This window comes from Bos javanicus, chromosome 19 (genome assembly GCF_032452875.1).
Source record: "Bos javanicus breed banteng chromosome 19, ARS-OSU_banteng_1.0, whole genome shotgun sequence".
Taxonomy (NCBI): Eukaryota; Metazoa; Chordata; class Mammalia; order Artiodactyla; family Bovidae; genus Bos; species Bos javanicus.
This window is the reverse complement of record NC_083886.1, coordinates 25,727,928-25,753,506: the sequence shown is the minus strand read 5'-3', so window position 1 is coordinate 25,753,506 and position 25,579 is coordinate 25,727,928. Positions and strand designations below refer to the sequence as shown.

Genomic DNA, 25,579 nt, shown 5'->3' with positions numbered 1-25,579 from the left:
AAAGCCGAACAGCGCTCCGGTCGATGATTGGCCGGAGACTTCTTAACTATTCATAAGGGGGCGGGCCTGGTTGGGCCGCCTTTGTTAACCAAGAGAGGGCGCGGCCGCGGGGATTTTCGTTGAGGGCTTCTCTAAACTACGCTTGGTTACCAGTTTGGGGTCGAGATGTCCTACGTCCCGGGCCAGCCGGTCACCGCCGTGGTGGTGAGTGCGCTCGCGCGGGCTCCTCCTCGTCTTGGCTAGCCCCCACTTTGCAGATAGGTAAACTGACACCCCAAACAGGTTGACACAGCGTCGAGCGGGGCTCTTGCAAACTTGGAGCCAGAGCTCCGATTCCCGCTCTGCCTGAGCCGGGCCGCGGTCTTCCCCATCCATGCAACAGAAGAGTCTGGGACCCAGAAACCTCCTGAAGAGCCAGGATCCAGGCCAGACCCCGCGTATTACCGCCGCCGCTTTGGACTTCTCTCAGCCAGCCGGGAGCAGCGAAGATTGAGGAGAAAGGCTCCGGCTGTGGGAGTCTGGGAAAGCGCCCCTTTCCTGGATCTGTGTCCCCAGCTGGGCAGCCGCGAGGGGCGGGCGCCGGCCCCGACGTCTATGAGTCGCAGCCTCTGGAATGAGGAAGTGCTTCCTCCGCTCTAGCCGGCGCCGCCGCCCAGAGGGAGGCTTGCGGGGTGGAGGTGGCCGGGGCCAGCGTAGCAGCCAGACCCTCACCCCTCCTGTGCAGCCTTTCCGTCTCGGACCCACCGCCGCCCGGGCCAGGGTGAAGGTTCATGCAACGGGCTCGATCCTGATCGAACTTTCCATGGATTCCCAGCCCTTGGGGCAAAGTCCAGGCCCCCTAGCTGGCACTTGGGGCCTGAGGAGACCTTTTGGGGTCCGCTCAGGCCCTACTCTCCTCCCTTGGGTCGTCTCGGGTGCCAAGTACTATTAGAATAGGTAAAGGCAGACGGGGACATTAGAGCCAGATGTTAATGCCACAGCTGGATGGGACCTGCAGGCCCCATTCTGTGGCTGAGGTGGGGAAACAGACCTAGAGAGAAGTCTGCTGCTGCTGCTGCTAAGTCGCTTCAGTCGTGTCTGATTCTGTGTGACCCCGTAGACGGCAGCCCACCAGGCTCCCCCGTCCCTGGGAGAGAAGTCTGGTCATGCCTAATTGTGCAAAGAAGCCCTCAGAAAGGAACCAGGTCGCTGAGAAGAAATGCCTTCTGGGCAGCGAACGGGTTGGGTGGAAGTCCCATCCCTGGGGCCTGGGACTGGCTACAGTATTTCAGATGGCAGTGCTGGGGACTCCTGCAGTCAGGTGGTGTGACCAGGGAGCCACTGATAAAAGCTGACCTTTGAGGGTGAGCCTAGAGCACCAGCTCCAGGACCTGTTGACAGCAGTCCTCAGCTTCACCCTGGCTGCACCACCCGGCTTTTCCCAGCTCTCTAGCTGCCCTAAAGAGAACAGGTCAAGTTTGCTCCTTAGCTGGGAAAAAAAAAAAAATGGGTGTAGGTGGGAAAGCAGAGAGGGGCAGTAACCTGCCTGACCTTGCCCAGCAAATCAGTGACGGGACCTTCTCTCTCAGTCTTAGAGCCTGTACTTTTTTCTGACCTTGGAGAGTGTCAAAGGTGTGCAGAGGTGTATGTCAGAGGAGGTGGAGGCGGGCCCGGAGGAGCGCACACGTTTGGGCACGAGGACGTAGGTCCAGTGGGCCACAGGTGTCACTCTTCCTACAACCCCTTTCTCACATGTCATGGCTGGTCCCTGGGCCTTCCTCAAAGCTTTAGGACCTTGGCCTTCCAATTCTTCTCATACTAGGAACATGTCTGAACACGGTGGGTGGGGTCTGGCCTCTCCCTCTTGTGTCTTGGATCCAGGATGGGGTGGAAGCAGCTCCTCCCTACCCCATGCCCTCTCCCGTGTAGTGAACATTTTGGCTTCTCCTCTGAACTCTGGCTTCATAGGCTGGTCTGCTTTCTGGACCCCTGCCTGGAGCGCTCCTGGCTCTCCAGCTCAGCATGCTCCTTCCCCTCTGGGGTCCCCATCTGGGAGGTGGTTGTGTTCAGCCAGGCCAGGTGGCCAACCCGGTGCTCCCTTGATGCTTTTCTGCCACAAGTAGTCTGGAGTCTGTTTTTTCATTTTATTTGAAATTTGGCTGCGCCTGGTCTTAGTTGTGACCTGTAGGATCTAGTTTCCTGACCAGGTATGAAACCTGGACCTCCTGCATTGTGAGTGAGGAGTTTTAACCACTGGGCTGCCAGTGAAGTCCCTGGAATCTGTAGATCTCACTTTCTTAGTGGCTCATGTCCCCTGGCCTCCATATTCCACCTTGGTGAGACACCTGTTCCCCTTCTGCCTGAGTGGTCGTTCTAGCATCAAATTTGACCACGATCTACCATCACCCAGCCCTCCCCAACTCCTAAGAGCTCCAGGGCCCAGAATCAAGATCAAGTGGCCGAACTCCTGGTCAGTCCAAGGCCTGGTGCAAACAGTACCTCCTTCCTGAAGCCCCTCTGGTCGAGATCCAGTCACCTTTTGGTTTGGTTTTTTTCTTCTTCCTGTTAAGACTCTCAACTTTGGAGGTGGGGCTGTCTGGTCTGGCTCCCAGCATCTGGTGACCGGAGGTGCCTGCTGAGGACTTTGAAAGAAGCCTGGCACAGATGGGAACCCCCAACCTCAGAGTATGGTGGGAGAGCTCTAGATCCCTTCTCCGCTTCCTGCACTGCTCAAGTCAGGGCCTGAGGCTTAGGGAGATGCCCCCTCCCTCCTGTCCTCCCAGCCTTCTTGATCTGGGTTCAGCCTCATTTCACCTCCCAGTTCCGGTCCTGCACTGTACACTCCGGTCTCGTGGACATGTATCCACAGCACCTTCAAGCCTCTGCTCCTGTTCCTTTGGCCAGGACAGCCCTTCCTCCTTTCTGTGCAAGTCCAGTCTCTGCTTCTCCTGAAGCATCTCCTGGCTTGCCCTGGACAGGGCTGGCTCAGCAATCTGAACTGGCTCAGCCAGGTGCCTGCATTTGTTTTCAGGGCCTGACCACTCCTGCCCTGTGTGGTCCCTCCCTTGGGACACAGGAGCCCATCCAGAGCAGCCACAGCAGCCTGGCTTTTGGGCCAGGAGGGGCTTAACATGTGTGAGGAAGGCTAGTGCTTGAGGCAGAGTAAGCTAGAAGTTGGGACGGAGGGTTGTGGGGGTGGACTGGTATGGCTGAGTTCTGTCTCAACCCCCCAGCCTCCCAGCCTCGTGACCAGCTAGATTCCTGGTGACCAGCTAGATTCCTGCAGGAGGCCCTGGGCCCTTCCCCCAGGACATGTCTACCCAGCCGCCTGAGGCTGCTGCAGGGGTCACAGACCCCATTTGCTCTCCACATCTGCTCATCCCCTTGTTTTTTTTCATCTTTGCCAGCAAAGAGTTGAAATTCACAAGCTGCGTCAAGGTGAGAACTTAATTCTGGGCTTCAGCATTGGAGGTGGAATTGACCAGGATCCCTCCCAGAACCCTTTCTCAGAAGATAAGACAGACAAGGTGAGCTGGACTAGGATCTGGGGATCTCTCTGTGGGGCACAGAGGCCTGAGATAGTGGCTCTTTGTTTCCTGGGCCTTTGTGGAAGGAGCAGACCTCCTCTCTCTCAAATGGTCCTCTCTTAAGAAGGTCCAAGGAAAAAAAGAAGGTCCAAGAGATGATCTGGTGGGAGTAATTAGGGGTGGGGTGGGGGAGAGTAGGCCTCCCAGCCCTCCCAGCATAGGAAGGCCCAGGTGGCCAGCAGGGGTTGGAGCATCCGTGGGGCTGCCCTACTTCCCCCTTAGCTGTCTTAGCATGGCCAGGGTGTGGGATACATGGCTAGGAGTATGCGCTGCTTGGCTTTGCTCTATGGCTAGGTGGCCAGTCCAGTGACCCCCAGGGATTGACGTGGGCTGCCTCTTCCCAGGGCATTTACGTCACACGGGTATCCGAAGGAGGCCCTGCGGAAATTGCTGGGCTGCAGATCGGGGACAAGATCATGCAGGTAACCAGTGTCCCGAAAGAGGAAAACAAGGCTTGTGCTGGAGGGTGTAAAGCCCTTGGGGGTGGTGGGGCTGTCCCTACCTATCTTCCTGGGCACCTGGGAGACACACCGAAGTAGTTTAGGAGCCTGTGCTGGATCCCTCTTGTGTGTGTGTGTGTGTGTGTGTGAGCACGTGCCCAGCCCGGGGACATCAGCTTGGGTGACCTAGGCCCCCAAAGCCCATCCTATTTTCAGATCCCAGAAGGCAGTGACCTGAAGGGGGCTGTGTTCTCTCCCTGGGCCAGGTGAACGGCTGGGACATGACCATGGTCACACATGACCAGGCCCGGAAGCGGCTCACCAAGCGCTCGGAGGAGGTGGTGCGTCTGCTGGTGACACGGCAATCGCTGCAGAAGGCCGTGCAACAGTCCATGCTGTCCTAGCAGCTGCCAGGGGCCCCGGCTGTGCCTGCCCACCCTTTGTACAGTGACACCACTTCCACGCTCTGTCTGCCTCTCGTCCTGGCTTCTGCTCATTGCTGGGTCCCCCGCTCAGAAGGGCAAGAACGGATCCCTGGCCCGGCCTGATCCCCTCTCCCCGCACTGGCCCAGGGCTCTGGGACCATCTCTCCCCCTTGGATGCTGAGGACTGGCAACAGGGCCTGGAGCCGAGTCACAGTCAGCCTGCAGTGACCAGTCTCGGTCCCCAGACCCTGCTGCCTGGCCACAGTAGTGCCCAGGTGATCAGGGGCCCCACTTCCTGATAGCACCACGCAGCTGAGAAGCACAGGGCTTGGCCCTGCCCCTGTTTCTCAGCTCCGCAGTGCCTGTGCCCCACGCTTTTCCCTGCATTCCCCAGAGGGGACTCGATTCACTGCCAGAGACACTACGAAGGTCTGCCTGGATGGAAGCCAGGCAGGCTCATAAGTCACCCCATTTCACCCCCACCCCCCAAGGGGCGCTGGCCTCCCCCAGGGTTCACCTGCTTACAGGATTTAGACGAGGGTAACATTTCAGGGCAGTTTTCAGGATTGCCCGTTTTTCTCTATGCCTGTGGGTTTAACTTTTATATTTTTTTAATCACAGCTTTGATACAAAGTGTTTTTTATCTCACTCTTTGGAGGTGCCAGTTCAACTTTGGAATTTAAGCTTACTAATTCACACGTGGGAGCTACTCTTAGTGAGGGCACTGGCCTGACTTTGGTTACTGTGGAAATGGGGCAGTGGGAAGCTGCCCTACATTCTGTGCCCAATAAACAGTGCTGGAATTCATTCATCAGGGGTCTTTGCTGAGACACGGGGGAGGGATACTTGGGGGTGAATTGTCAGAGGGCTTTGGCCGTGGATGAAGCCCATCTATTCCCAAACCCACTGATGCTGTACTGGGCCAGGGCTGCTCTGTGGGAATGTCTGAGAGTTCCTTCCCTGGAACTGGGCCAGGGAGACCCCCACTACCTTGGTGTAACCTAGCCTCAGCTCCCATTGGGAAGGGGCCTCATGGACACCAAGGGCAGACACGCACCCCCTAGACATAAGAGAACTCAGTGTATCCATGCCAGGGATGCAGGCTGTGGTTTGATGGTATGGGAGTGAGCTGGGGGGCGCTGTGCCCTCTGCGTGGCCCAGGACTGGTTGCAATACTGACTCTGGGAATTGCCACCACTCATAGACCCACTAGCCTAGGCAAGTCAGATTTTTGCAATCTCCCATCTTTAAAGTGTGTTACCCAACCACACACTGGGTGGCCCAAATAAATGAGGCATGTGGGCTTGGTCAGGCTGCACTTTCTGCTTTAGGGAAACAAGTCCCTAAATTCTTTGATACTTAGTACAGCTGGCTAGAGGAAGAATCTGGAAGATTTACCACCCCCCTCCCCTGCCCCTTCTCCCACATACCCTTAAAGAACGCATCCAGCCCTTGCTTACGGCCACACAGCTGGACTGCCACACCTTTGGTCATGCAGACGGCTCCTGTGGGACCAGCCTGGCCCTGAGCATCCAGCAGTGCCGCCCAGCAGGGCTCCCCTGGTGATACACTGGGTTGGCACACAGCCATTTCGGGATTGGTGAACTTCCAAATCCCACGCACTTCCTTACGGTGGAATGACTGAGGCTGTCTCTCTAAGCCCTAAGGACTTGGTTCGGAAGCCAGCACACCTGCCTCCTGCATCTGGCAAATGCTCAGTTTGCAGAGAGGAAATGAATCAGGTTTAATTGAGGACAGAAGCCCCTCGTCCATCTCATGGATCGACAAGCTCGAGGTATGGACAAGGCACATCTACCTCCCCTCCTGCCAGAGGCAGGACGACTGCTTGGGGTGGGAAGGAAGGGGCTCTGGGATCAGGCTGGGCCCACAAGGAGTGTGTGAGGTGGTCTCAAGTCCTTTGAGGCTCTGGAACAGCCGCAAGTTGGTGAGTCTCAGGTCGGAGTCTGGGAAAGTGAGGGAAGGGGGCTGCTCTCACCACTTGGCAGGTCTAACATGCCTCTAAGGCACAGACTGGTGTGTGTGTATGTGTGTATGTGTGTGTCCTATCCTCCAAACTTGGGGCAAGGAGCGCGTGTGGGGCCTGAACATGGGAAAGTGGAGGTAGGCAGAGGCAGAGGAGAGTAAGCCACTCACTTCCAAAGCAGCCCTCTGAAAAATCCCAAATGGCTCGTTAGTGTGACGAAGATTCTGAGAGAGCTGGATGTGAGCTCGGTTCTGAACCAATCTGTTGGGCACCTCAAGGTTTGGAAATACTGGTCCTTTACGAGAGCCTGGCTGTGGCCACCTGGATGTAGGGTGAGTGTCCGCACTGTTAGTGCTCAGAGGACGCAGCCTTCAGAGGCGGTGCCCCAAGGCCTAACCCCAAAGTCCTAGCCCCTCTGCCACCAACACCAGCGCCTCCGGGTCTATCAGACACAGCACCTGGCTGCTTGGTCTCTGAACACAGCAGTGGCAGCAAGGCTCCCTTGACTCTCCCAGCTGCCCGGTCAGTCCTTCAGGCCGCTCCCAGAAACACTGGTTGCTTGGGCGGCGGGGCAAGGCCTTCAGCTCCAAGCTCAGTGCTCAGTCCTGCCTGGGACGGCTGCCAGAAGCCCTGTGTGCTGCCTGAAGCCTTAAAGAAAACAAAGATGCAGCATCAAGATGCAGGAGGGCCAGGCGCCTGACCAGAAAGGCCCGGGGCAACAGACCGCCAGCTATTAATCTCTGCACACAGTCAGAGTGCCTATCCCAGAGGGAGGGTCCTCCCTGGCCTGGCAGAGTCCAGGATGAAGGCAGGCTGGTTCAAGTTTAAGGCGTCTGGCCCCAAGGAACAGAGTGCTTCTCCGCACCGAGCCAGCCCAGCTCTCCAGACCGCTTCTCCAGCCTTCCTGATGGAAACTTCCCCACCAGGGCCCGGGCCTGGGCTCTTTCCACTGGTTCCCGGGGAGCTAGTTCAGCTGGTCATACCCTGGTTTCTTTCTGTACAAGCAAAAGTGCTGGATGAAGAAGACAACATCGAAGATGATGGAGAAGATGCCGAGGCCAAACTTGGTTGGGTCTCCGAAGATCAGTGTCCACTGGTCTGTAAACAGCCAGAGGGGATGGGATGGGTTGTGGTTTTAGGTTGGATGCTTCTCAAACAGCTGGAGCACGTGGGGCTTCAGGGAGTCAGTGGAGGGGGGTTCCCTCCTCTGCCCAGGAAACCACAAATCCTCTAGCTGCCAAATCCCCTAGGCAAGGGACTTCCCTGGTGGTCAGTCCAGTGATTAAGAATCCACCTTCCAGTGTAGGGAATGCGGGTTCAGTCCCTGGTTAGGGAACTAAGATCACACACCATGCTATGTGCTCAGTTGTGTCTGTCTTGAGACACCATGGACTGTAGCCTGCCAGGTTTCTCTGTCCATGGGATTTCCCAGGCAAGCATACTGGAGTGGGTTGCCATTTCCTCCTCCAGGGGATCATCCCCACCCAGGGATCAAACCCAGGTCTCCTATAGCGCGGGCTGATATTTTACCATTGCGCCACCTGGGAAGGACGCAGCCAAGTGAATTTAGAAATGCCCCCTAGGTGAGCCTCACCCAAGGCCTGGGACTGGCTAGGATTCCCGAGTAGGGGAGGGGTGGTTCCCAGGAAGCCCTGCCCCTACCGCCCTGCGCCTCCAGCTGTCCAGGTGGGCAGCAGCCTGCTGGCTGACTCACCATTGTTGTAGGACTGCAGAAACATCTGGAGGAGACTGAAGCTGCCCCCAGTGAAGTCCAGAAGCACGTTGCCAATGCTCCAGCCCTCGGTGCTTTTGTAGTGAAAGTTCATGTAGGCCTGGGCCAGACAGACAGACGGAGGGCGGTGAGGGGGCTGACCGGCGGCCTCCCGCACCTTGTGACTATGTCCAAACAAGAGCGGCTGTCATGCCTCCTACTCCTCTGTTTGGACCTCAGCCCCCAAAACACAGTGACCTTTGGACTTGGAGCTGCAGGCACACTCTGGGCGGGTCCTGGGGTCTCATCTGTGAGCCAAGCAAACAGAGCTCTCCTCCCCATCCCTCCCCACCTCCACCCCCGGCTCCAGACTCCCCACTCCAGCCAGGGCAATGGGAGGAGGGAGAGGGGTGTGTGTGGATGCTGTCTCTCCGTCTTCTTCATCCTTCCATATATCCTGGCTTTCAGGCAACTCTGATTTGTTTCTTCTCACCTTCAAATGGAGATTCTCCCCAAACTCAGCCTGGACTTCACGTTGGGCTTATGAACCAGCCTGGGAGGTCCAATGACTTACTTTGGAATCCCAGCTTCACCACAGGAGCTGTGTTACCTTGGGAGAGTGACCTGAGTTCTAGCCTCGGTTTTCCCACCTATGGAGTGGACTTAACTCCTTCCCCAGCCCTGCTGAGGCTCTAGGGCTTCCACCTTGGGCTTCCCAGGTCCAGTCCACTTGGACATCACTCCTCTTCCAGGTATCAGGGCCCCACACTCTTCCTCCAACACCAGCCCCCTCTGGGCGTCTCTGCAACCGCTCTTCTCACCACCCGAGGGACGGCTTGGCCTCCGTAGTGGTCTTCTCCCAGTCAGCCACCTGTCAGGTCCCCTTCTTGGCCCTCTCCCACTGTCTTTTGTGCTTGCTGCCACCTCTCCAGTCCTGGATGGTCCTAGGCATCTCCAACTGAGGCTCCTGCCTCCCAGGTTTCCCAGGCCCAAGCCTTCCCACACTCAGGACTGAGGCCCTACTTCCCCCAGACCCTTCCCCTACTCTGAAGCCTCCTTCCCAAGCCCCCTGGACCTCGATCCCACCTTCCTAGCTTCACACTGCTCCACCAGCAAGGCCTCCTCCGACAGCACCTTTGTGGAGAAAGCACTGGCCTGGAGTGGCCCCTCCTCCCTGGTCCATGGGACTGAGTCCTGCTGATCCTTAAGGGCATAGCTCTGTTTCCATGCCCTCCAGGGGACTGGCCCTGACTCTGGCCAAAAGGTTCTCCTTCCTGAGTCCCTGGAACAAAAGGTTCCCTGTGCTGGGAAGCGAGTTAAATGAGGTCCCAGATTCATGAGTAGAGCCTGTGGTTGTCAGTTCTTTCATACCTGGACTGGTCTTAGGCCATTCTGGCTGTGGCGGAAGCTGTGTGTCTCAGTCCCCGACTCTGAGTAGGACTGTCTTGAGCACTCAAGGGAGGGTTTGAGGGCCCACAAGGAGGACCCTGGGTGCTGGTGGGCTGCCTCCTCCCAGCTCATCTCCCCAGTATCCTGCCATGGCTTGTCAGGGACATCAGTTGGTGGTCATGGGCAGCGGTGGTAGGGTGGCGGGCAAGACTGAAGTCATTAGAAAGGTGGCAAAGGAGAGAGACCAGAGTGATCTACATGACCCCGACTCTCAGAGCTGAGCGCGAGTCAGAGAAGTGCTACCAACTTCCCCATGGGATTTCTGGGCCTAGGGAAGAGCAGGCAGAGGTCACGGCTGGCTTGGTGTGATGTCCCACTCCTGCTGGGCTCGCTGGCCTCCTGGTAGCTTTCCAACCCACATCTTGCCCCAGTCAGAAGCTGCCCCCAAGGGATCCGTGTCCCTCTCATGCTAACAGCCACGGGAAAAGGCGGGCAGACCTTGAAGGTACCTGTGGAAAATACTTGACCAGCGTCACTGCCAGCTTGATGTAGGAGAAACAGAAGAGAAACTGCAGCCATGTGGTTGCCCCGACCGCAGCCATGATCAGGGCGATGAGTGTGAAGAGCCAGGAGAGCACCAGGAAGCTGATGGCCAGCCAGGACACACGCTGGCTGCCTCTCTGGGGATGAAAAGGGGAGGGGGAAGGGAGGGACATGGGTGGGGTGGGGGTGGGGTGCGGAGAGCCCAGTACCACCTACACCTTGTCACTATCAGAGCCTCTGGTTCCATCCTTCTTGGACTTAGCAGAGCCCTTTTGCTTCTTGTTCCCACGTTGCAGGACTGGGTCCCTCTCAGAACCCACCAGCAGGGAAGGATGCGAGGACCTGGCCCCCATCACGTCGGAGGCCTGGCACCTCACTGCAGCCCAGGCTCCTTTGGCCACCCGAGGGAGCCTGCTCAACTCTGGAATCTCTCCCCAACCTGTGTACCATTCCCCAAAGCAGGCCTCCCTCATATAACCTTCTCAGCAAAGGGTAAGAAAATCCAAAAGGTTAGTGAAGGTCAGGCCGAGCAATCCTGGCTGACCTTGCAGGTGGGAAGAGAATTCCCGGGGGGAAGTGGTGCACCCACAGGGAAGTGAAAGAGAACAGTGGCATCAGTGACGCCCTGAAGCACGTGCTAACACACACCGTCCTTCCCTGCTCAGTGGATGGTGGTCCTCCAGCGACAGCTGTGCCCAGGCTCCCAGCTCGGCTCTCAGGCCCTTGTTCCTGCTCCCTCCACTGCCATCCTGGCCACACCCACCTGCTCTCGGTTCCTCTAGCTGCTCCCTGGGCTTCACAGGTCTGTCCCCCTGCAGGGGTGGTCCACCCTGGCCCTCTTCCCCATCACCACAGAACATTATTCATCCCATGGACCACAATTCAGCGCCCTCCATCCCCCTCCTCCCTGCTGAGTTGTGGGGCCCACAAACTGCCCGTGTTCTCCCTGTCCGCTCAGCTCTCAGCCTGCTGGGTCGTCACTGCCTCCCTCTGTATCCTTCACCGCAGACCTGGGGGCGCCCGAGGGTTTGGGCTCACAGGACCCAGCGTGGGGCCTGATCTATGATCCAAAAGCAGATGTGAGTGGATGGACACATTTCCCTTCTGGGGGCTTCCGTGTCCTGTGTAAAAGGGCAGCTGGGGGCCTGGGGTCGCGGCTCACCTCGTACAGGAGGCACTGCACTATGACAACCAGGGTGAGGGCGACCGCGTGCAGGCTGAAGAAGACGTCGTTGCTGTCCACGGGGTTCACGCCGTTGGGGTATTTGAGGAGAAACTGCTCCTGTGTGGGGGTGGGGAGAAGCTGGGGGGTGAGGGGCAGCCTGACCGCCGGCCAGCTTGGTGGGGCTGCGGGGCCGGGCAGGGCTGTACCTTGATGGAAGGCACCCAGAAGAGGCCGATGTTGAACACGCTGTAGGCCACGAACCCCATCAGGTTGAGGACCACAAAGTCGAAGCTCAGACCCACAACACTGGGGGAGAGGGACGGGGAGACAAAGCAGGGTGTGGGGGAGCCTGGGGGCCTGGAGGACACAGAACTCCCCAAGGAGAGCACAGTCCTCAGTCCCTCTCCAGGCCCACCCCATGCCATCTGACCCCCTCCTCCTCCTGGGGCTGTCTGGAGGCCTCCTGCAGAGACGAAGTGCCTCCCACCCTGGTCCCAGCTCAGCAGCCCCTCAGAGGCCCACACGCCTTGTTGGCCTTGTGCCTGAAGCCTGGGTCTTTAAAATCAAGGTGGGCCAACTTTCTTCTCCAACTTGACACAAATTCCTCCAGGGCCGCGGGGACCAGGAGCACAGCAGCTGTGGGTGGACCCCCCTCCCCTTCTCGCCTACCCAGCTCCTTCTCCATCTCAACTGAGAAGCCCCATTTGGTTGCTTTCAGAGAGAGGGGCTGAATTGGGCAAAAGACCAAATGCCCAGCACTGCAACTGTTACATGGGCTGTTAGAACTTTCACATCACACCACTTCTAAGAAAGGGCAGGGGCTTCCCTGATAGTACAGTGGATGAGGATCTGCCTGCCAATATAGGGGACATGGGTTCGATCCCTGGTCCAGGAAGATTCCACATGCCTAGGAGTGACTAAGCTCATGTGCCACAGCTGCTGAAGACCCAGGTAACATGAGAAGCCCGAGCACCGCAACAGAGAGTAGCTTCCGTTCACTGCAACTAGAGAAGCCCACGTGCAGCAACAAAGACCCAGTGCAGCCAAAATAAAATAAAATAAAAATGAAAGGCAGGGGTGGGGGTGGGCGGGTAGGAAGACAGAAGAGCAGAGGGATAAGTCGGAATCCAGGCTGCCTACAGCTTCGTTGGAATGCCCGTCCTACTGGCCCCAAGTGAACCTGCTTGTAAAGCTCTGTGGGTTACCTTTTCCGCCTCCAGTTGGTGATCACCTGAGGGTAGAAGGAGACCGACCAGGCCACAAAGTAGATCCAGCCAATCACCTGGTTTATGATGCTGACGATGTTGCTGTGGATCACCAAGAAGCGTATCCTTGGGCTGGAGAGAACGTGGGGACCAGTGTGAGCTGGGGCTGGGGGTCTGGAAGAAACCCCACGTGCTGGCACTGGCTCCCTCCTCATCATTTAGGGCCCCCGCTGGTGGAGGCCATCCTACCTGGTCTGGTTGGAGTGATTTCCATGCAGATAAGTGGTAACTTGTCCAACACTTTGAGACGTCACTCGAAAAGAGGAATTTGTTGTTCCAGGAGGCACCACGACCTGTTAGAAAACTGAATCAGGTCCAGAGCTCCATAGTTATTGGGACCTTTAGTGAACGTCCAGCTCCAAGCTATTCACTAGGGAATGGAGGGACAGGTCACACAAGCCCCTGCCTTCTAGGAACTTCCTAACAGGAGGGAGAAATGTTGGGCCAATCAGCCAACTGGATTTCCCCTACTCCAGTGTAGACGTTATGAGCAGAAGGGCCCTCCCTCCCCTGGCTTATCTCTTCCTCTCACTAGATATTTGATTTTGGACAAGTTATTTGAGCTCTGATCTCAGTTTGCTCATCTGTAAAAGGGGATGACACAAGAGTCTACCTTACAGGGTTGCTCTGAACGACATGATGTCCATAAAGCTTACGGCACTGACACAGCAAGCAGTGAACTGTTTACCATCACTACTACCCTATGATGACTGTTATTAACTCGACTTCTCTACCATGGACAGCTTTTCCAGATCCACAGAGAGATGTCTGCCCCACGCCCAGCCTGGCTGCCAAGAGACAAACCAGAAGAGATGCAACACACCAGACACTGCAGGGAGAACACCTTTATTCTCATCTCTGTCCAGTGTTCCTCGAAAGCTCTGCTGTAACAAACTGGAGGCCTGCCTGTAATATCTGACCTCCCCATCACGCCTCCTGATGCTCTCGAATTCTGAGTGAGGCAGGGAGCGGGATGAGACCTTCACTGGATCCCACTGTCCCCCTCCTCCCATCTCTCTGTTCCCTGGATCATGCCTGGGCCCCACCTTCCACCCATGTCGTGGGCACCGTGAAAATGGGGCTCACTGGGTTGCAGTGGCTTCTTCAGGGACCCTTGAATATGTATTTTGGCTCTTATCCCCTGAAATCAGGGGGCTTTGGCAGGACAATTGAAATGGTGCAAGTGGCTGCTGCAAAGCCTGTGATCCAATTCGTGGCCAGTGTCTTGTGAGCTTCATTTTCATGAAGCGTACTGCTCTTGGCTCTTATTTTCCTATCCTCATCAACACTTACTTTTAGCAGGATTTGCTGGCAACACTGTTTGTGTTTCTAAGTGGCCACCAAGTCCCTTCTGGAACTAGGCATCAGCCCTGTATCTGATCATGTGTCAGTACTGTTGGCTTGCTCAGGGGCTCAGAGCTGATTTGCAGCCCATTTCTACAACCACTCACGGCCTCCTGCTGAGCCTCAGGGCTACCACTTCATTCTGTGTTTATCTTCATTCCTGTGTTTATCTCTCATCTGTTTTTTTCCCCTCCCTACTGATTTAAAAAAAAAAAAATCAAGTTGACTGGTAATTGGCTCGAATCCTCCGTTAGGAGGAAGCAGTGTTTATTAAGATATAAATGTATAAAGGCTATAAATAGCTATTACTATTATGCCAGACAGCCTCTGGCACTGGTTTTTCCAGACACTCAACCAATGGAATCCCAGAAGGGAAATTTGCAAACTTTAATGTGGACCCAAATCATCTGGGGACTCTTACTCATATGCAGATTTTTAATCAGTAGGTCTGTGATAGGGTATTTCTAAAAGGTTTTAAGGGGGAGAGATAGATTAGGAGTCTGGGGTTAACATATACACAGTATTGTATTATATATAAAATATATAACCAACCAGGACCTACTGTATAACACAGGGAACTATAGTCAATATTTTGTAATAACCTATAAGGGAAAAGGATCTGAAAAAGAATATATATAAGAGAATAAATATTTGTGTGTATACCTAACAATCACTTTGCTGTACATACACCGGAAACTAACACAACACTGTAAATCAACTATACTTCCATTACAAATAAAATTAAAAAAAAGTTTTAGAGCAAAGACAATGCTGCTGATCCATGGATGCTCTTTGAGGAGCAAGGTCTTAAAAAAATTCATCTTAAGAATTTGTTCTACATTCTCAGAACCATTTCTGCCTCACATTTTTTACCATCATCTTCCTAATTCCATCTTGATAGCATAAAACATCCATTGTCTAAGAGACTATCAAAGCCCCAGATCAGAGGTTTCTAGACTAACAGGTCAGGGGCAGCCCCCGGTGCACAAACAAGGTGGCCTACTTCCACAAACTCTTAGTGAAAATGTGTTTTGTTATCTAGTCATTTTCTACCCATTCTGTTAAGATTCATTACTTACTTCATCAGGGAGCTGAAGGATAGTAACGTTTTTTGAACGAAATGTGATTTCAAAAGTGATCACCAAGGTTGCATTTAAAGGGCGCCTGTGGAGGACAAGAGTCTGGTTACTGCTGAGACGCTGGACTCCTTGAGATCTCAACCCGCCCTCTGGACTTTGTGGTGGGCCTGGCATATCTCAGGCAATTAGGGTGACGTAGTTTCACTTTCATGCATTGGAGAAGGAAATGGCAACCCACTCCAGTGTTCTTGCCTGGAGAATCCGAGGGACGGAGGAGCCTAGTGGGCTGCCGTCTATGGGGTCATACAGAGTCGGGCACGACTGAAGCGACAGCAGCAGCAGCAGGGCTATGTGCTTAGCCCTGGGGGTTTGAGAGGTGGGGTCCCTTTGGCCAAATGAGAACACAGCTGGTGGGAAATATTCTGTGAATGCCACACAAGGTGTTCAGAGGCCGACAGGAACACGGCATTTGCTCTCCTGGGAAAGACTTCCGAGAAGGGCCAGGCAGAGTCCCCAGAAAGTGATGAGACATGTCTGAGTGGGAGCAGCCTGTGGGGCTCAAGTCTGGGCTTAGAGGCCTGGAGTTAATCTGGAAGGGGGTGGGAGGCTGCTCAAGGACTCTGTGCTAAGGGGGATGATGCGTTGTATTTACAAGGTGTCAGTGTGCAGAAGTGGCAGTATCTGGGGATGGGATGCAGGTCTGTTAGGACGCCTTGGTGCCAAAGCTCTGGTTTAGATCAGACATCCTAGGAGAGGTGAGGAAAAGGGAGAAGGGTAAAGAGGGGGAAAAAAAACCCACTAGGATTCCAGACCTTCATCTTAGGGCATCCTCATGGCTGGGAGGCACAAGCTGGGGAAAGCAGGGAAGGGTAAGGAGGAGGTGGGCTCTCTGGCACAATCTGGACTAGGTGGGCACCCTTGTGCAGGAACCAGCAGAGGGCAGCTGGAGAGACTCTCAGATAAGGCTGACTGGGAGCACTACACAGTGGGATCCACCCAAGGGAGCTGGATGTCATCTCAGAAAGTGCTGCCAAGTGACTCAGCTCCTTCTCCCAACCTTCAGTCAGTCAATCAGTTCAGTCGCTCAGTCGTGTCCGACTTTTTGCGACCTCATGGACTGCAGCATACCAGGCTTCCCTGTCCATCACCAACTCCCAGAGCTTACTCAAACTCATGTTCATCAAGTAGGTGATGCCATCCAACCATCTCATTCTCTGTCATCCCCTTCTCCTTTTGCCTTCAATCTTTCCCAGCATCAGTTTCTTTTCTAATGAGTCAGTTCTTCGCATCAGGTGGCCAAAGTATTGGAGTTTCAGCTTCAGCATCAGTCCTTCCAAAGAACACCCAGGACTGATTTCCTTTAGAATGGACTGGTTGGATCTCCTTGCAGCCCAAGGGACTCTCAAGCGTCTTCTCCAACACCACAGTTCAAAAGCATCAATTCTTTGGTGCTCAGCTTTCTTTATAGTCCAACTCTCACATCCATACATGACCACTGGAAAAACCATAGCTTTGACTAGACGACCTTTGTTAGCAAAGTAATGTCTCTGCTTTTTAATGTGCTGTCTAGGTTGGTCACAGCTTTTCTTCCAAGCAGCAAGCGTCTTTTAATTTCATGGCTGCAGTCACCATCTGCAGTGATTTTGGAGCCCAGGAAAATAAAGTCTGTCACTGTTTCTATTGTTTCACCATCTATTTGCCATGAAGTGATGAGACTGAATGCCATGATCTTAGTTTTCTGAATGTTGAGCTTTAAGCCAACTTTTTCATTCTCCTTTTTCACTTTCATCAAAAGGCTCTTTAATTCTTCTTCACTTTCTGCCATAAGGGTGGTATCATTTGCATATCTGAGGTTACTGATATTTCTCCCACAATCTTGATCCCAGCTTGTGCTTCATCCAACCCAGCATTTCACATGATGTACTTTGCATATAAGTTAAATAAGCAGGGTGACAATATACAGCCTTGACATATTCCTTTCCCAATTTGGAGCCAGTCTGTTGTTCCATGTCCAGTTCTAACTGTTGCTTCCTGATCTCCAGATTTCTCAGGAGGCAGGTCAGGTGGTCTGGTATTTCCATCTCTTTAATAATTTTTCAGAGTTTGTTGTGATCCACACAGTCAAAGGCTTTGGCATAGTCAATAAAGCAGAAGTAGATGTTTTTCTGTAACTCTCTTGCTTTTTCAGTGATCCAATGGATGTTGGCAATTTGATCTCTGGATCCTTTGCCTTTTCTAAATCCAGCTTGAACATCTGGAAGTTCACGGTTCACATACTGTTGAAGCCTGGTTTGGAGAATTTTGAGCATTGCTTTGCTAGCATGTGCAATGAGTGCAATTGTGCAGTAGTTTGAGCGTTCTTTGGCATTGCCTTTCTTTGAGATTGGAATGAAAACTGACCTTTTCCAGTCCTGTGGCCACTGCTGAGTCTTCCAGATTTGCTGGCATATTGAGTGTAGCACTTTCACATCATTGTTTAGGATTTGAAATAGCTCAACTAGAATTCCATCACCTCCACTAGCAATCTTCAGGATTCTCTTCAAATATTTAGAGCCTTGCAAAGGACTACTTTGAAGTCCAGCATCAACTGCTGGTCACTCAAGGAGCTAAGAAAAAGGCTCACGTGTCTTCCCCTTCCTGCCAGAAACAAAGTTTCATCAGTTGTGGGGGGAGAGAGAGATCTTGGGACCTCAATCTGCAGCCCAGGGCCGCTGCCTGTCTTTCCCTGGCTTGTCTTAATGTGAAGAGGCAAGGGCATCACTTAAAATATGAATATAGTGAGCAGGGGTCAGCCCTGACCCAGCCTTGGGGCAAATGGGCTGGGCCGAGGACAGAGCTGGGCCTGGGAAACTTACGGGAGGGAGATGCTGACGCTGGTGGAGCTTCCTTTTTCCAGCTTCACGATGGGAGGTACAGAGAAGTCAACTGTTGACTCTGGAACAACCCAAATCAATAACATGAGTCATTACAACTGAGAGCTCAGGCCCATGAAACACTGGGAGGAGGGGCCCTGACACTTGAACTTACGCTTTATAACCACCTCTATCCCCCAGGCGAAGACCCTCGAGGTTCTGAGAAGCTAAGTAAGTGACTGGGAGGGAAATGCCCTCTTTATGCACTTTCTCCTCCTGCTGCCAGAGACAGAGGGAGACACAGGCCTGGCCAGGAGATGCTGTAGCTTATTCCTTCCCCACAGATGAGCTCTAATGGTCTGCAGGAGTCACCTAGAAATAGAAACCACAGAGCCCAAAAATTGGTCACAAAGGAATTCAGCCACGATCTGGGACTAGAACACGTGGGCTTAAACCACCTCTTCAGATGGAAAGCACAAGGGTTTCCTCTGTTCGTGGAGCTAAAATGGCCCTGCAGAACCAGTCGTGCCCCTTCCTGTAGTCTCAGAGAGACATCTTGTTTCAAAGAACCGCCTTTGGTTCCCTGTAAAAGCCCAGCTTACCCCATTCACTGATCCCCTTCTGGAGGCTGACCCTGCTGGGGACTTGGGGGAGACGGATGAACAACACAGAGTTTCACTACCGGAGATTTCTTCTTGGCATTAAGATGTTAACTCAGGAGGAGGTAGGCAGATAGGCCTCTGGGGTGAAGGAGGAAGCAGGTTTGGGAGGCCAAATACAGGGCAGTTGGCCACAGGAGTTACCTTCTCTGGGACTCCTCCTGTGTTCTCTGGGCAGCACCGCCCCATCCCTGCCCCCACCCCAGGTATGTCTACTTCACTTCCCTCACCTGAGAGACTTCAGGGTGACTCACAGCCTAAGGTGTGATCATGAATCTAGACTGGGCTGGGAAGGGGGCCCACAGGAGAAAGTAGGTGCTCCATTTGATGAACATGGTTCGTTCCGGAGGCTGTGGCTGAAGGTGAGGCCCAGGTCTTCCCCTCCCCAGACCCCTCAAATGCAGAAGATGAAGAAATGAAATTTTAGATGCTCAGGTTGGGAAGGAATTTAAAAGTTCCCTAATTTGACCTCCACTGTCTGAGCTCCTTCTCAATACTCCTCCCTGGCAGTTTCTCTTCCTCTGGCTGGACACCTGGGCCAGTGGCAGAGGAGGGGAGGGAGGAGATGGGGAAGAGGCAGGGAAAAGGAAGAGTAAACTCATCTCCCACAAGGGAACTGGCCAGCCTGAAACTCACACTCTGGGGCCTGGCTCTGGGACCTGGGGCCTCTCAGCTCTGCCTGAGCCACCTTCTCCCTGCCAGCCCCACGCGGGAATGCAGGTGCAGGCTCTGTCCTCACAGGACTTTAGCCCAAGATGGGAGGCAGTTAGGAAGCTGGCATCATACAGTATCCCAGAAAAGCACATTTTAGAGTCTGCTCCGGGGCAGGAGGCTCTGGATACCACATTGGAATAATCAAATGAGACTCCCTGAAGGCTCCTCCAAGAAGGGCCTTTGCTTTTTAAAAACGAATCCTCATTGGCATCTCTCCCACTCCACACCAGCCACTGCCGTTCTCTAATTACTACACCAGTGAGAGGTGGGCAACGTGACGCCTACTGTAGACAGAAGAAAACAGAGAATCCCAAGAGGGGAACTGTCGTGTCCACACAGCTCAGAAATGGTAGAGGCAGGATGCAAACCTAGGGCGGCTTCGGGTCCAGGGCTCAGGTCCTTGCCACTAGGTGGCAGCACTTCTAGGGTCCACCCACAGCCGGCAGGGGCAAAAAACACTGAAGGTGAGTGAGCTCACTATGTGCTGCTGCTGCTAAGTCGATTCAGTCGTGTCCGACTCTGTGCGACTCCATAGACGGCAGCCCAACAGGCTCCCCTGTCCCTGGGATTCTCCAGGCAAGAACACTGGAGTGGGTTGCCATTTCCTTCTCCAGCTTAGTCGCTCAGTTGTGTCCAACTCCTTGCGACCCCGTGGAATGTAGCCCACCAGGCTCCTATGTCTATGGGGATTCTCCAAGCAAGAACACTGAAGTGGGTTGCCAAGCTCTCCTCCAGGGGATCTTCCCAACCCAGGGATCAAAACCCAGGTCTCCAGCATTGCAGGTGGATTCTTTACCATCTGAGCCACCAGGAAGTCCATCACATATATCAAGGGCTAACTCGGTGCCAGGTCTTTTCATTAATTTTTTTAATTCTGACAACTATGAAGCAGACTCTTTCAGTCCCTGGAGGAGAGGAGGGCCTGGCAACCCACCTCAGTGTTCCTGCCTGGAGAAAGCTCACCATAGGCCCTCCCTATTGTTCAGTCCCTCAGTCCTGTCTCTTTGCGACCCCATGGACTGCAGCATCCCTGCAGTCCCTGTCCTGCACCATCTCCTGGAGTTTGCTCAAAATCACGTCCACTGAGTCAATGATGCCATCCAGCCATCTTATCCTCCGTTGCCCCCTTCTTTTCCGGCCCTCAATCTTCCCCAGCATCAGTCTTTTCCATTGAATCAGCTCCCTGACCACTCCCCAAAGCAAAGACAAGACAGGCAGGGTAGAATAAAGTCAGAAACCCAATTCTAGCTCCTTGATTTTATGGTGGTTTCTGACTATTCCTTTATAACATTTAGGAAAAAAGACTCAGTGACACAATGCAGCATGGGTCCCAGTCTCGTTACTTGGTGGCTGTGTGACTTTGGGAGAGACTTCTACCCTCTTTGGGCCTGTTAGCCCTCTGTACAATTGAGTAGTAGCAGCTGAATTTGTTCTTTCCGAGGGCAATGAATTAGTATGACTAATGGAACTTTATTTAAAGCAAGCCAAGGTGCATGCGTGCACACTTTTGGGCCTTAGTCCCAGAGAATATGACCCAGCAGGTCTGGAGTTGGGGCTCTGGCATCCGTACTGAAGAACACTAGGCTCCATGGTGTTCTTTCTTTCTTGGAAGAAACCTCTTCTTTCTCGGAAATTGCTTCCCCACAAGCAATTCCCCACAAGTCACGCCTTCCCCACAAGGTGTGCCTGCAAAGTAACATGACTGATTGTTTAACAAACCTGGAAGAGCTGATCAGATGACCAGTGTTTGCTCAGAGACTCAAGAGCCCAAATGACTAGCAGTGGAACCACTGCGCGTAGCACTTGGCAAGCTTCGGCAAGGGTTTGCATAGTTTGTGCAAGGTTAATTTGGAAACTTTGGTTGGGGGTTTTAAGATGTAGTTGCTTTTTTTTTTTTTATTTATGGCCACACTGTGAAGCTCATGGGATCTTAGTTCTCCAACTGGGGACTGAACCCAGGCACCTGGTTGTGAAAGCACGGAGTCCTAACCACCAGGGAACTTCCAAGATGTACTTTTAAAAAAATTATTTTCATTTTATTTTTTGGCCTCATTGAGTGGCATGCAGGATCTTAGTTCCCCAAACAGGGATCGAACCCATGCCTCCTGAAATGGAAGTGTGGATTCTTACCACTGGGCTGCCAGGGAAGTCCCTGTATTTGATTTTGTTTTTATTTTTATTTTTTCTAGTTCTACCAGTTTATTGCTACCAACCCGTGACCCTCCACCCTCATGCACACGTGCTCAGTCATGTAACCCCATGGACTGCAGCCTGCCAGGCTCCTCTGTCCATGGACTTTTCCAGGCAAGAATACTGGAGTGGGTTGCCATTTCCTTCTCCACCTGTATTTGATTTTTGACAACAGCCAGATGATCAAAATAATGGGCCTGGTGTCACTGGAGGCTTTACACAGCGTTCATGGAAAGAATTTCAGCAATGTTTGGGCAATGGAAAATTGATGGTATAATACAGGCCTTTAAAGGGCCCTGCCCTGAAGGTCACGCCTCACAAGGATACACAAACCCTGATGTGTTTTTCGATAACCAGCCCAGATTCTGTAAGGCCCCTAGCCCTGCTGAGCCCAGTTCCTCTGTCCTTCTCTAAGGGAAGGGCTCTGTCATCTTACCAGGGGATGCTGGGCAGGCTCCTCAGGTGTCTTTGCTTGGCAGAACCAGGTAACAAGGTGGCCACCTCAGCTGCTTCTGCAGCATCTCCCAGGACCCATAAGTCACTCTGTGAGGTCCACGGGGTGGAACATAAGCTCTTCTCTACAGACATTATAGCAGATTTTTGGAGCTCCACAGTTTGACTTTGGTGATACAGAAAAGGGAAAAGCGCCCCCAGGGCAGAAGGTCAATTATTTGTGAACCATTTGGCTCCCTGTAAAACTCCTGGACTCCAGACCTCGGTCTGTTCCACCACCTGGGTGGCCACCTAGCCAAGAGGCAGATGGACACATGCTGTCTGGATGGTCCTAAACCTTTGGCTGCAAACAAGTAAGGCTACCTCCTCCATTTCGCTCTACACAGCAGATAACCCATTTCTAGACTTACCACATTTCTCTATGAGCTGCAGGGGGAAAAGGATAAAAATAACCAGCCACCTCCTTATCATGTTCCTTGATTTCGATGAACTAGGAAGAAACACAAAGAGGAAGAGAAGTTCAGGTTAAAGTAGGATCTGCTTAGCAACAAGTGGACAATAAGCCACCTGGAACCATGCATGGACAGTTCATAAAGGACTTTCACTTCACACCTGTGACCTCACAGGCTTTGCATCACCAGCTTGGAGAAGAGGTTTAGAGAGAATCTATCTTTCTTTGATATGTGGGGAAATGGGCTCTGAGAGGCTCAGTGGGTTGTGTAAGGCCCTACCCTGAGGAAGTGGGCAAATGCTGAATTTTTCCCTCTTCAACTGTTTTGTGCAACCTAGACAACAGAAAGAAAGATGCAGCCTTATTGGCTGGAGGTTCTTTTATTTTTCACAAGATATTAAAACCGTAGTCAGATATTTGACTCCATGAACCTATAAACTTTAAGGAAAAATTTTTTCTTTAACTAGCTTTATTTATTTTTGGCTGTGCAGGGTCTTCACTGCTAGTTGCAGTGAGTGGGAGCTACTCTCTGGTTGTGGTGTGCGGGCTTCTCATTGTGGTGGCTTTTCTTGTGGAGAACAGACTCTAGGGTTCGAGGGCTTTGGTAGTTGCAGCATGTGGGCTCAGCAGTTAATTCTTGGGCTCTAGAGCACAGGCCCAATAGCTGTGGTGCACAGGCTTAGTTGCTGTGAAGCATGTGGGATCTTCCTGGATCAGGGATCAAACCCCTGTCTCCTGCACTGGCAGGCGAATTCTTTACCACTGAGCCACCAGGGAAGCCCCAAACCTTAAGGAAATTAACTTTATTTCCTGTCCTGGGAGAAGCGTCTATAGGTTAATGCCACCAACAGACTCTTGATTAGGAGTCATTTTTCATTTGACAGGTGTCACTTTTCTGGGACCAGCAGGGATCACTGACAAAGGGGACCTGGTGTGGAACAAACCCCAGATCAGTCCTGGAGCAGTTTATTGGTTAAGTGAAGGAGATGGGTTGCTGTGTACCCATAACCCCCACGCATGAGAGGTGAACCAAAGGTCAGGAGGGGGCAGATCAGCATAAATATCCATAACTTGGTTTCTACATGCTGCTTTAGTGTACAAAAGCTTTCCCACCTTCCAGCATCCACCTCCCCACTCTCTGGCCTCTGCTGGGTGCCTTGTCCTTGGCCCTGTATTCCCATGCTCCCTTCTCCTCAGCTTTCTGTACGCTGACCTGCAGGAAATTGCTCTCTGGTCTATGTGGAATGACCTCCCCCCACCCAACCTCTTCTTGCCACTCTCTGCTCTCCACACCTGCTTATGTCCTCAAGCTCAGGGTTTAGTCTGTCCCCCAGGGCAGATTCTGGGTTTTCTTTGAGGACTCAGACGTGCAGAATCAGGCCTAACTGGCTCCTCCTTCATTCCACAGGAGTGGAATGTAGACTGCGGACCTCAAATTCTTGGACAACAAAAGTTCCCCGGTCCCAAAGGCTGACACATGTGGGAGGAAAGACATCAGGAGAGATAGAGACCTTGAGAGATATGTGGTCGAATAAAATGTTCGAAAAAGATCAAGTTAATAATTACACAAAAACTAGTGTCTTCCAAATGCTACAAAGTAGAAATGGAGAATTTCATCATTATGGGCTCTGTGTGGCATGCTGCTCCCCCAGATGCCAATTGCTTCAAGAAGTCTCCCACTCCCAATCCCCTCCCCAGGGCTCCCTGGGGTGAGGGGTCTCCTGAGGCAGCTTCACTTGGTCAGGTATCCAGTTAATTCTGTCACCTGTTCCACCATCTGGAACTCCCTAGATCGTCTTCTCTTGGAGAAGTAATACAGGGAGTGGCAAGGAACGTGTGTCCTGGAGAGTGACTGCACAGGTTTGAACCCGAGCTCCCCATTTATGAGTTGGGCTACTTTGGGGCGTTACTTGATCGCCTCAAGCTCCAATTTCCTAAAGTGAAAACAGGGACAGTGGAAACTAAATCACAGGATGTAGATGAAAAATGAAGCACGATTTGTGGCCCCTTGATGCATGCATGCATGCACGTTCTCAGCTGTGTCTGACTCTTTGCCACCCCCATGGACTGTCTGTAGCCCACCTGGCCCTTCTGTCCATGGGATTTCCCAGGCAAGAATACTGGAGTGGGTTGCCATTTCCACCTCCAGGGGATCTTTCCCACCCAGGGACTGAACCCACATTTCCTGCGTCTCCTGCATTGGCAGGTGGAATCTTTCCCACCAGCCACCTGGGAAGTCCATAGCCCTTTTATAAGCAGTATTACAATTTCAAGAGGGAGAGGTTGGTAAGAAAAAACGGTTGAGAAACAATGCTCTAAAGTATTGATAAATACAACCCTTGTCGAGGGCACTTAGCAAGCTCTCACAAGGCCTACGTTATTTCCCTCAACATTGTTGAAAGAGGCAGGGCCCAGTACTCCCCGCTTGCTCCAGACTGAAAGCCTCGGAGAACGGAGTGGGGTTTCGTCCGGCCGGCGTTCAGCACCTTGGAGCCCAGGCCGGCGCTCAGCACCTCAAAAAGAGTTCCTGAAGTGGTCTGTCCTCTCAGTGTTTCCCCTCTGGAAAGCCATCTGCAAACTCTGCCACCGGATTCAAGCGACAACTAAGCAGAAGGCGGGGAAGGGGCGCTAACCTACAGTGGAACGGAGCCTCCAAAACCATCCTGGCAGCCCGGTGCCCCCTGCCTCCGCTCGCTACTACCAGAGCCCTTCAACCCGGGGGCTGTCCGGTGCCGAGAGGCCGGGACTGGTGGCCGGTGAAGGAACCCTGGCGCGGCTGAGGGAGGCTGGATGCGCGGCAGGCTGCCCAACTGACTTGCTGTGCCAGTCTCTGGACCTCAAGGGGTCCGCCTGGGAAATGAAGCGGGGAAGCCGAGGGAGGCTTTCGGGGCCGCGTCGGCTCTCACCTGAGGTCCTCTAGGCTCAGGGCATCGACCAGATGGAACGAGGCAGTCGTCTCGGACTGTACCCGCTTCCCGGGGTCGGCTTGACATACCGTGAGGGCGGGCCAGAAGTCACCTGACCCGAGCCGCCTGATTCGCGGACTACGGGCCTCGGCGCGATGCAACCTGGGAGCTGTAGTTTTCCCGGGCCTCAGTGAGACACCTAGGGGTTGGTGAGGAGCGGAGGGGCTCAGGCAACTTGGCAGGGATGGGGGGTACGGTAAATGGGGGGGCTAAGTCCCTGTTAGGGCCACAGGGCTCTCGAATCTTCCAGGGCCTGTCCGAGAACTCCGAGACACTTTGGAGAGAGAAGCTGAAGCCTCGGAAAACATTGCACACCCTGCCTTGCGGGGCGGGTCCTCTAGGTCCCGTCTTCCCCGCGGCTCGGCCTATACCTGGGGCCCGTC

The 25,579-nt window shown here is 53.4% G+C and overlaps 2 protein-coding genes across 6 annotated transcripts; one reads left to right on the top strand and one right to left on the bottom strand.

Moving 5' to 3' along the window:
- The first annotated feature begins 66 nt into the window (after positions 1–66).
- TAX1BP3 (Tax1 binding protein 3) lies at positions 67–5,238 on the top strand. 2 transcript variants are annotated; one of them, XM_061390742.1, is made up of 4 exons: positions 67–204; positions 3,387–3,506; positions 3,911–3,988; positions 4,273–5,238. In XM_061390742.1, the coding sequence occupies exons 1-4, from the start codon at positions 166–168 to the stop codon at positions 4,408–4,410; spliced, it is 375 nt and encodes a 124-aa protein (XP_061246726.1). In that variant the 5' UTR covers positions 67–165; the 3' UTR covers positions 4,411–5,238. The 2 variants fall into 2 exon arrangements, with proteins under 2 accessions (XP_061246726.1, XP_061246727.1); XM_061390743.1 differs by lacking the exon at positions 3,911–3,988 and having other exon boundaries at positions 71–204.
- On the bottom strand, positions 5,021–25,523 carry CTNS (cystinosin, lysosomal cystine transporter). Of its 4 annotated transcripts, XM_061390739.1 has the most exons (12): positions 25,137–25,210; positions 22,190–22,269; positions 17,767–17,845; positions 14,912–14,996; positions 12,678–12,781; positions 12,429–12,560; positions 11,430–11,529; positions 11,221–11,340; positions 10,025–10,195; positions 8,130–8,247; positions 7,399–7,513; positions 5,021–7,063 (listed from the first exon to the last, which is right to left on the bottom strand). In XM_061390739.1, the coding sequence occupies exons 2-12, from the start codon at positions 22,248–22,250 to the stop codon at positions 7,015–7,017; spliced, it is 1,134 nt and encodes a 377-aa protein (XP_061246723.1). In that variant the 5' UTR covers positions 22,251–22,269; positions 25,137–25,210; the 3' UTR covers positions 5,021–7,014. The 4 variants fall into 4 exon arrangements, with proteins under 4 accessions (XP_061246723.1, XP_061246722.1, XP_061246724.1 ...); XM_061390738.1 differs by lacking the exon at positions 17,767–17,845 and having other exon boundaries at positions 25,137–25,521; XM_061390740.1 differs by lacking the exon at positions 17,767–17,845 and having other exon boundaries at positions 5,021–7,513; positions 25,137–25,520.
- Positions 25,524–25,579: the final 56 nt, after the last annotated feature.

Excerpts from the sequence above, each read along its gene's own strand:
- CTNS (XM_061390738.1), bottom strand. The coding sequence starts at position 25,223 with ATGTCAAGCCGACCCCGGGAAGCGGGTACAGTCCGAGACGACTGCCTC. Across the intron at positions 14,997-22,189 it reads GCAGCTCATAGAGAAATGTG|GCGCCCTTTAAATGCAACCT; the intron begins GTAAGTCTAGAA and ends TGTCCTCCACAG. Across the intron at positions 7,064-7,398 it reads TTGTACAGAAAGAAACCAGG|GCTTCAGGCAGCACACAGGG; the intron begins GTATGACCAGCT and ends GTTTTCTTTAAG.
- TAX1BP3 (XM_061390742.1), top strand. The coding sequence starts at position 166 with ATGTCCTACGTCCCGGGCCAGCCGGTCACCGCCGTGGTG. Across the intron at positions 3,507-3,910 it reads CAGAAGATAAGACAGACAAG|GGCATTTACGTCACACGGGT; the intron begins GTGAGCTGGACT and ends GCCTCTTCCCAG. Across the intron at positions 3,989-4,272 it reads TCGGGGACAAGATCATGCAG|GTGAACGGCTGGGACATGAC; the intron begins GTAACCAGTGTC and ends TCCCTGGGCCAG.